General features: G+C 38.4%; 3 protein-coding genes across 3 annotated transcripts; all 3 read right to left on the bottom strand.

The window, feature by feature from the left end:
- Positions 1 to 342: 342 nt before the first annotated feature.
- On the bottom strand, positions 343 to 1,710 carry LOC146458064 (uncharacterized). Its single transcript, XM_085091373.1, has one exon. The coding sequence runs from the start codon at positions 1,708 to 1,710 to the stop codon at positions 994 to 996; it is 717 nt and encodes a 238-aa protein (XP_084947499.1). The 3' UTR covers positions 343 to 993.
- A 1,395-nt stretch (positions 1,711 to 3,105) lies between these two features.
- Positions 3,106 to 5,061, bottom strand: LOC146458063 (adrenocorticotropic hormone receptor-like). The gene has a single exon (XM_085091338.1). It carries the CDS (start codon positions 4,682 to 4,684, stop codon positions 3,620 to 3,622), a length of 1,065 nt encoding a protein of 354 aa, XP_084947464.1. The 5' UTR covers positions 4,685 to 5,061; the 3' UTR covers positions 3,106 to 3,619.
- A 3,404-nt stretch (positions 5,062 to 8,465) lies between these two features.
- LOC146458062 (melanocyte-stimulating hormone receptor-like) lies at positions 8,466 to 9,555 on the bottom strand. Its single transcript, XM_085091360.1, has one exon. The coding sequence runs from the start codon at positions 9,533 to 9,535 to the stop codon at positions 8,468 to 8,470; it is 1,068 nt and encodes a 355-aa protein (XP_084947486.1). The 5' UTR covers positions 9,536 to 9,555; the 3' UTR covers positions 8,466 to 8,467.
- Between the last annotated feature and the right edge of the window lie 283 nt (positions 9,556 to 9,838).

Raw genomic sequence — 9,838 nt, 5'->3', positions numbered from 1 at the left:
TAAAAAAATTCTCGCTAAACAGACAAGTACCGACCCCAAACGCCTAATCCCAATTTCTCAGCAAATGTTCACTCCTTTTCAAAAAGATCTTTTTTGTTTGCAAGATCTTACTGAAAAGTTTATTTCTATGGATAAAAATGACAATCTATAATTTTTCTCTCTAAATTTACTGTACCTTTAAGGTGGCTGGTGCTAGTGTCCACACATTGATACTACCACTCTTTAGCAGTTGATACAACAATGATACCAAATTAATATTGGTGAACAAATTGTGGAAATTTTCTCCACCTAAAGGGTAATACCATAGTAACAGTATAACCTGGTTATCACCCAAAAATGAGCTCAGTGACACCCATTTTTTTATTGTGGAACTGTAATCAGTATGTTTGGATACAATTTGTTGCAGTTTAACAAAAAATTCCACCAGGGGGGTGAGGTGGTTCTGTACTTTTTGTGTCAGCTGCAGTCATAACATAAACCTCTCAACAGACTCATTTCAAAGTCCATATTAATGCTTTACTAGGCAGTCTCTCTGGGTGAAAATTAATACATGTAAAAACGGCTAACTGAACAAAATAACTAACAAAAACTGATATTTTTCCAGGCTAAAGAAAAAATTTTTCCACAGTAGCATCTTAAAAGAAATAAAGGGATAAAATCGAACAATTAGCGGCCAACGATGCACAACAAGACAACCATGCCTAACTTCAATCTTGTAAAATGTCAGAAAAGGGCAGTAAGACTTAAAATATCCTGTAGTTCACTATAGGTGGTTTGCAATCAATCCCTGGAGATCCAGAGACACTGGCATGGCAGCATTGTTGGAAGACAAAACAAAAGGTTCTTTCATCCAGCATGGCTGCCACACCATTGTCTTTTTGGATCTCCAGGTAATGGTTGCAAACCACCTATTGAAAACGTAAATGCAAAACGTTGGACACTGCAGCAACACAGGGGACGAACGATAACAAGGAAAGCTGTTCAGTAAACTCATCATGCCGTTAACACTGTCCTCTTACAAGGATCATACTCCTCCCATAATTTGTCAAATTCCTCTAAAAAAGCTTTTGCGACCCCATCATCACATGTGATCACAACGTTTTCCCGGTTTCCTGTGACGGCCTGTCTAGTCCAGTTAAACGAGCCATTCACAAGCTGCTTTCCATCAATGACGACAAACTTGTGATGCATGAAGAACGAAGAGAGATCGTGCCGTACTTGAATCCCTTCTTTCCGGAATTTCTCGATCTGTGAGCCAGTTGACCCCATCTGTTCATCATCAGTCAAAACTCTAACAATAACTCCATTGTTGTGCAATTGAACAACGGCATCCGCGAGCTCCCGACAGTTGATCGTAAACACACACACATCGAGGGTTTGCTTGGCTTGTAAAAGTACTGTAATGAGTTTACTTAGGGATGTATCTTCATGACCAAACTGGCAATTCCGGCGATTGCAGCCTCCCTCGAAAAGAAATTGCCTACATGCGAGAAGTCTGTCCGGGAAGAAAAGAACACGTGTTGCAGCTTGCTCATTTAACTTTTTGTCCGGAGCTTTTAGAGATTCTTTAACACTTTTGATAAATACATAAGTTGTGTGGACTACGACTCCAACGATCCAAGAAATCCGGAGAATTCTTGAAAACTCAAAGCTTGCCACTGTTGGAAGCACGAGAGCAGCCATCTTTGTTTTGTTTGTCCTTCTCTTCATGTAATCATCCTGTTGAGTGTACATCAATAAGTTCGTTCCCAGTGTCCCAAAACGCGATCAGCGACTCCTCGCGGAGGCAATTTTCGCGCGTGCTCGCGTGGTTCGCCCACTTTGGTTGCTATCTCTAAGAAAAATGAGGGAGTGCTCGCAGACAGGAGCCCATATCATGGGCTCCCATCGCAGTCTATGACCATACATGTTTTTTTTTCTCTTGAAAAGTCAATTAAACTAAAGACAAGGGTGATCTCCAAACTGAAATGAGGAACTTTCATAAACATGACAGAAATATGCTAAGTTAGTAAAGACCCGCACGGTGACAGTAAAAGGTCTCTGTTACTGGACTGATCTGACCTAATAAATGTAACCATTGTCACTCGACGTAAATCTGGGCCGAAATAATATGGACTGATGATAATGTTTACGAAAAGTAAAAATAAATTAGCTGACAGAAAAAAAAGCCTCTATTGTCGCCGTCACAGTTTTAGCCATCCAGTATGACCGTTATTCCTATGACCAAACTGGTATTTCCTTTCAAGCCTCAGGTCCTTCATTTATCCACTTATCACCGTCCGGCTCATTTAAGCGCAAAACCTCCTTCAGAGCGTCGTTTGTAAATTTACAGTAACACGCTTACATTTTCTCTTTTTTTCGGTCTTAAATAACATAGTCTCCTTCGCAGCCGCTCGCAGACGGTGAGCGTTGCGTGACTCCGGCCCGAGCGGCTGCGAAGGAGACTATACATAACGTTGTGCATAATACCTATCAAAAAAAGTACTGCGGCGTTAATTCTCCTTCTTAGGAAGAAGTTTAGTATACGATATATCTTAAAATGTAGATTCTCGCTTGTTTTGCGTCACGAGAAATTCGGTAGAATACAGTTGAAGAGCGAGTCAGCACACATGGTTTGCGGTACACTTGTAAGGCCGATATCATATCGGTTGTTGGATCGATAAAAACAGCATAATTAATACAAAGAGGTGGCATTGTGTGTCATTTTTATCTTGATACTTTCTACAAGTCTCCATAAATCTCTCGTACAATTACAGTACCACTCCTAAAAAGACGGAGAACTACAAAATAGCAGCGACCAGGAACAGACGCGGAGGAAAAAAATGGCTTTTACAAAACAGTAAAAAAATGAAAGTTGAAATAAATAACACTCTGTTACGTTATCTCTCTTTAAAACGTCATCAGTGCTAGCGCAAATTAACGCACACGAAATGAGTGAAAGAAATGTCCTGTTATTGTTCAAGTGATTCCTTTTTGACATTTGTAAATGCATTTCCTTATCGGTCATCTTTCAGGAAAGGGTTTGTTTCCAAAAGCTTTTCTCCATCGTCAAAATCGAAAATATAAGAGAAATTGCAAAATTTTATACAAATATATTATCTCATCGATTTATAGAATGACCTAGCAAATTTGCATGAAATGTGATTCAAGACAAAGAAAAGCCCAGTTAGCTGGAGGGGTTAAAGCGTCACATTACAGTTTACAGAATAGCTTATTTAAAATCCATTTTTTTGATGAATCAGCCGTTTATTTTCGGTTAAAATGTAGTTTTGTAGTAACTATATCGTAAGGGTCTCAAATCGTTAAGCTGGATAATTCTTTCACGCATTTTACGAGACATTACGTGTATTCCATTCCCTGTAAGTTCTAAATTTCAAAGAACTTTTCCACGCTTTGCGTTTTGATTTAATATACCGCTTCTGTTCTCCTCTATTATCCATATATTTTTATCTTTTAAACTGACCCTGATTTTTACTGGATCACAAATATACTGAAAGAGTTTTTTTTATCTTCTCATTGCTCTGACATTTATAAAGAAAGCCTTCAATTCGACCTCGAATTGGTTCCCATATTTCTCTAACAAGAGTATGAATTAAAAAATGACACAACAGAAGAGTATTTAGTGGTTCGTTTGGACTATAGTTACGCTGCCCGTAACAACGGCATCTCCATGTCCCCCAGACGGCTTTTGACCATCCTTGTCAAAAGAGTATTTCTTACGAAATCCACTTCTGAAGCACCGAAACAGTTTCTTGAACAAGTCACCCGTCAGCTTACGAACTTCTGGAATTCTCCAGTAATAAAGAAACGGGTTGATGCTGGAGTTGAACATCAATACGGTAAGCGTAAAATTACCCACGCGTATCAGTCGCAGCTTCCCTGGCTGATCTGCTGTCACCCAGGCAGCTGTCACTGCAACAGAGGGAAGAAAGCACAAGAAAAGAGCAAGATAAACCAACATCATGGTGACAACTGATCGTTTGTACAGGGAAACGTTGAAACTTGACGCCTTTTTGGTATCCACTGTTTGAGGCTTAAGTTGGGAGGACAGTGGAAGTTGATGCTGCTTGAGAAAGCGGTAAATCTTGTAAACGGCGAAGGATGGAATGGCCAGGAAGGCAATGAATACTACTGAAGACAGAATCATTGGAGTGGAGGGGCTCGCAAGTCGGCCTAACGGAAAACTGAGGCAAATGATCCAAACCAAGGCTATCACGCCGCGGATCTTACCAGGTGTCATCACAGAACGATATGTATGGCGATGGCACAGCGTTAGATAGCGATCCAAGGTGATGGCCACAATAGTAAGAAACGATATAGCAATGAAATAATCTGAGGTGTACTGAAACACAGTGCGAGAGTAACACCGAACTTGAGGACCGCCAATCACTCCGTAAATGCAGTATATAACATGCGATGGTTGCACGACCAGGCCAACCATGAAGTCAGACATCGCTAAACTGCATAGAAGAGCGTTCGTGGCCCGATTTATGGACGATGCTTTTCGTAACGCGGTCAAAATTATGGCGTTGCCGAAAAATGCCGCGAAGGAGAAAACTGCGTTAAAAATGGTGGCTATGATGTAGTTTGTGTGGAGTGAAGTCTGAACTTGGAGGAAAATTGATGGATCATGGCAAGTAAAGCGATTAACACGTGCGTTTGTGTATGATGAATTTTCAACCATCTTGCTCTCACAAACAGTAAGCCATTATCGAACAGTTCATCCTTATAACCTTGAACACAGCCAATGAATTTTGCATTTTAATAATGCGCCTGTTTGAGAATGATTGACAGGTAAACCATGTGTTGATTTCACACGATAGAAAATAAGTTCAACTAACTTACGCAAATTAATGTTATCGTGGGAAAAGAGGAACTTTATTGCAAACTGGCCCGCTGGTTGGAACGGTTTTACGTTATGACAAACAATATAAACATTAATACACAAACGAAAATGTCGTTTGGTTATAGCTTAACTTTTTTTAGCAAACACAATATTTGTCTTAAACTGTTTATTAAACATGCGCCAGAGAACATTATAAAACCAAACGAAAAAATTGCTTCCGTACCATCTTTGTCACAATGTACTGTCAGGTTTTAGCTGAGAAAGCATTTGATCATGATGCTAAACCGTGCGCCTTTTAAAACTGTACATCGTAAAGATGTTGCCGGTTAAGCCACTCCCCACAAGTATCGGTTTTTGATCGCCTTTAATTAATTGAAAACGAATATTTTTGAAAATGTTTCTGTTTGTCTATTCGTTTCTTTCGGTGTCCACACATAGATTATTGAAAACGATCAAAACTTAAACAAGGCCACTTTTTAGTTACTTAAGAATCTGTCGATATTTAATGTCATCGCTTTTGACAACCTTCACAGGCAAACTTTTCATCCCCGTTTTCAAAAATCTTCACTTTGAGTAGTGATTTTGTAAATCTCCGTTTTTAACAGAATTTTCGATCGTTCTCGTTCTTACTGTCGAAGACATGAGACCTAAGTTGATAAGAAAATCCGGTCCCTTTTCAAATAAAAGTGATCGAAAATGGATACACACGGACCGTACCTGCATTAGCATTATTCTGAAAGCTACGTATACGGTAAACTCAGGTTTATTTATTTGGCACATAGGAAAATGAATATTTGGTTGAAAACTAAACACATTTCCAGCGATGTTTGTATTTGGCTTATTTATGAGGTATCCTTGACTACGAAACATTTAAAAAGTATCTTTATAAACGAGTAATTGTAACTGCCTATTAGGAGTGCCATGATACCAGTTGTGTATGGACTGGGAAAAATTTATAAAAAGATGTCTCAATTAACGAATTCGTTGAAAAGGCTAGTTTTCAACAACTCGTTGTAGAGGAATATCAATCAAGCACGACTTGCTTCCCTTAAATATTCAGCTGCAGTCCAGTGTAATTCATATACGCAAGTATGACAGTAATAAGCGCCAGTGGTGTCTATGGACTGGGATAAATTTATAAAAAAAAATGACTCAATTAACGGATTCGTTGAAAAGGCTAGTTTTCAACAAGTCGTTGCAGAGGAATATCAATCAAGCGCGACTTGCTTCCCTTAAATATTCAGCTGCACTCCCGGTATAATTCATACGCAAGTGTCACAGTAATAAGCGCCTGAATATAATAGACCCATAATGGGGGCTTCTGAATGGGTAAAACGCAACACATAATTAAGTGCACTGCTAAATAAATGTAATTTTTGGCCTTTTTTAGCTTTTTGAAGAACCCTTCGTTTGACTTGCTTGATATTCTAAGTAACCAACTGATTACAAGCGCTTGTATTTCGTAGAAAGAATAAGACAAGTGCACAAGGAAACATTTCTCTAAAAACTTCTAATTAAGAGAGTTTCTATACTTGCTTAAAATAAGAGTTGTAGAGCATTAGGATGAAAAATAAGCTAAACTAATGGCAACACCACCATCAAACAAAAAAAATCAAATAGACAAAAAGCCAAAAAATAGAGTGTATAGTTTAGGACAAAAATTAGGCTCAACTAGTACGAATACCATCATCCCTCAAAAAAAAAAAAAAAACCCCTAAAATGAGAGTGTACAGTATTAGGATTAAAATTATGTTAAGCTAACACCAACACCACCATCGCTACAAAAAAAGCGTCAAATAGTATTAGGATGAAAATTAGGCTAAAATACTGCCAACGGCATCATACTCCAAAAAAAAACGGGGAGGAGGGGGGGGGGGGGGGGGGGCGACAAAATGCCGAAAATAAGTGTGTCGTATAAGGATACCAATACTACCATCTCTCCAAAACGTAGAGGGTATAGAATGACGGTGAAAACTAGGCTAAGCTAATACCAAAACAATTACTTCAAAAAAGCGGAAAAGTAAAAAATTAGAGAGCATAGCGTTAGGACAAAATTAGGCTAAACTAGGTCCAACACCACCCTGATTACTCCAAAAAAGCGAGAAAAAGCGTAAAATCGCGTTTTTATTTCCCCATTGTTACTTTTTTGAAACTTTTTGTGATCAGCACATAGTTTGCACTGGAAAGGTTGTATTCAGCGTATTAGTCATTTTTCAAAGCTTGCAAAATCTTCTAAACACTTGTTTAAAAAAGGGGATTTAATTAAAAATCTCTTTGCTATTAAACTCAAATTAATTTTTTCCTTTTCAATCGGCGATGGTTGTAAGAGCTATGCCAACAATTTCTCGTTCCGGGTTTGATATTCTTTTCTCGAACTCGCTAATAATTCATAAAACTCATAAAGACAAAACAAAGGAAATCACTATCGCGAAGGAGGTTTGGAAATGTGATCTTACTGAGTATCATAAAATTTGGTGAAAATTTGCTTTTAATTTCTCGAATAATTATTTGTTATTATTGTTTTCGAAGCTATATCAAACACTCGAAGGATTGTTTCATTCGACTTTCAAATACCTCAGAGTTGGCTTTTTGAAGAAACTCGGCTGTGCCTCCTTTTTTTAAGCCTACTTCTCTTTGTTTGAAAACCGGATGAAACACTGACTCTTCGTCGTGTTTGATATATTACTTCAAAAAAAAAAAAAAAAAAAAAAAGCCGAAATCTACGTGAGATTGAAATTTACAGAAGAATTAAAAAATACATATTTTTGTGATATAACATGAAGTTTCGTAATGGAGAAAAAGTTAGCAATACGTTCAAGCGCCTATCTATCAAGAATAATTTATAAGTAAAACAAAACAATTAAAAAATGCTTCATCGTAGAAGGTATGTTTAAGCATGACAATGTCAGGCAGAAACTTAACTTTAGTGTTTGCCAAAAGACACAATAAGGAGCTGTCATGGATTCTCGTCAGGTGCCTTCAACAATTTAAACAATTCATGTAATTTAATTAGTTCGAAACTAGAAATAAGACATAAACCTTCCTTCATATTTCTTTAGTTCCTCGCGAAGCGAGGGCCGAAGCGTAGCGAGGTTAATAAATTTGTCGGGCCGAGCCGGCCCGAGCGGAGCTAAGCCGCGCGAATTCGAGCGAAAAATATATCTATATATATTTGTTTATATCTTTGGAGGTGTCCGCACTGTTGCCTAGCAACAGTGAAAAACAAAGTATGAATGACGTCAGACTGTCTGGCGTCGTCTGAAGCAAAATTTGCATACATCGGAAAACATATGCGTGCATGATCAAATTTCAACTGCAATGTTCATCAATATTCACTGGATACAGAACAATCTCTCCAGAATCTTTTCCCTTTCTTTTAGCAATCGTTTTTGTGAAAGATTGCATTGAAGAAATTACACGTTTTGTGGCCGCGGTAAAATAATTTTCCGTAGGAAATAAATTCATCGAACACGACGCCTGTTGTACATTACGTCGCGTCAGAAATAGATGTTCAACCACAAACTAGCCCGTGGAACTACAAAAAGACCATGCTCATCAAAAAAAATCCTATGCACCTTTTAATCTCCTCATTTGATGCTACAATACGAGTAAAGTAGTCATTTATTGATCGTTTTGGAAAACGGGATTCTGAGCCATCTGGCTTCCAACTCGATTTCCAGTTGGCATGAAAGTATCGACGGCATTCGAAATAATACTCCTTACATTCTGAAAAATACTTGTTACAATGCGCTTAACGTCGGGAATTCGCCAGCAATAAATTAGTGGATTTACACAACTGTTAATGTAAACCAGAGTCAAGCCAAAACTAAATAAAACCGAAGTGGATGAACGCCAACCTAAAATACTTACTAAAATCTTGTGCGACAAGTATGGCAAAAAAGATATTAAGAGAGCACAAAACAAGTAAAACATACTGATTACAGATCTTCTGTAGCGAATTTGCGAGGGTGTGTTTTCGTTTTTCTTTTGAGTTTCCTTTGATGTTGACGGCTGTTCCCCGTGAGTTTCCATTTGAATGTTTTGTCGGCGTAAACAGAGGTAAATTTTAACGTACGACGAAAGTGTCACCAGAAAGCAGATGGGTATAAGCGCAATGGTAATGGAACTGTAAATGCGTTGGTCTGTTACCCAGGTTGAAGCCCAGATGCCGCTCAGTAGCCAAATTGTAAGGAGAAGGAAGAAAACGCGTTTTATCGTGACAACGCTGTGGTAGCGAATATGCAACACCAAAGCAAGAAGTCTGTCAACACTTATGGCTGTCATCGTCAGAAACGAAACCGCAGAAAAATGGCTGCCTTCAATATGAGATACAATTCCTGCTATGCACGCGTTTGGAAGGTCGCCATGGATCTGTGCCCATCTATAAGCTATATATAACGGTTGAACAATAACGCCTACACCAAGATCAGACAGAGCGAGACTTGATAACAACGCCTTGGATGGAGGGTGCAGCGAGGTAGCATGGTACAAGGCGAACAAGATGAGGATATTAAATGGTACAGCAACGATGCTTGACAACAAGTTCAGCGCACAAACTACTGTGTCAAAGACATCAATAATGTCCTCATCTGCATCTTTGAAGAAGAGATGTAACTCATCACAAGAATGGCGATCTGATCCAGATTTTAAAGCAGAGTGAGACAAACTGTTGTTAGAGACATTAAACATGTTTCTCAAAAAGTAATTTTCCCAAGAATATTCACGGTAAAAAAAGTACGAAAGTTAAAGCACGGTCTCACAGCAGTCTAGCGCTCTTCAAAAACTCATTAATAATTCGTAAGCCAATTGACCTATCAAATGACCGATAATACATCACGTACAGTAACTTTATATCGATAAACCTCCTTCTTATTAGTATGCGGTGTTTTATTAGCTGGTAAAGCACTCCTAATTAGTATGCGGTGTTTTATCAGATATAAAGACACTGCACGTAACTTATGAAAATGAATTAATTATCAACACAGCAGCTGT

This window comes from Pavona decussata, unplaced genomic scaffold (genome assembly GCF_977016875.1).
Source record: "Pavona decussata unplaced genomic scaffold, jaPavDecu1.1 SCAFFOLD_234, whole genome shotgun sequence".
NCBI lineage: Eukaryota > Metazoa > Cnidaria > Anthozoa > Scleractinia > Agariciidae > Pavona > Pavona decussata.
This window is presented reverse-complemented; position numbering and strand designations above follow the sequence as displayed.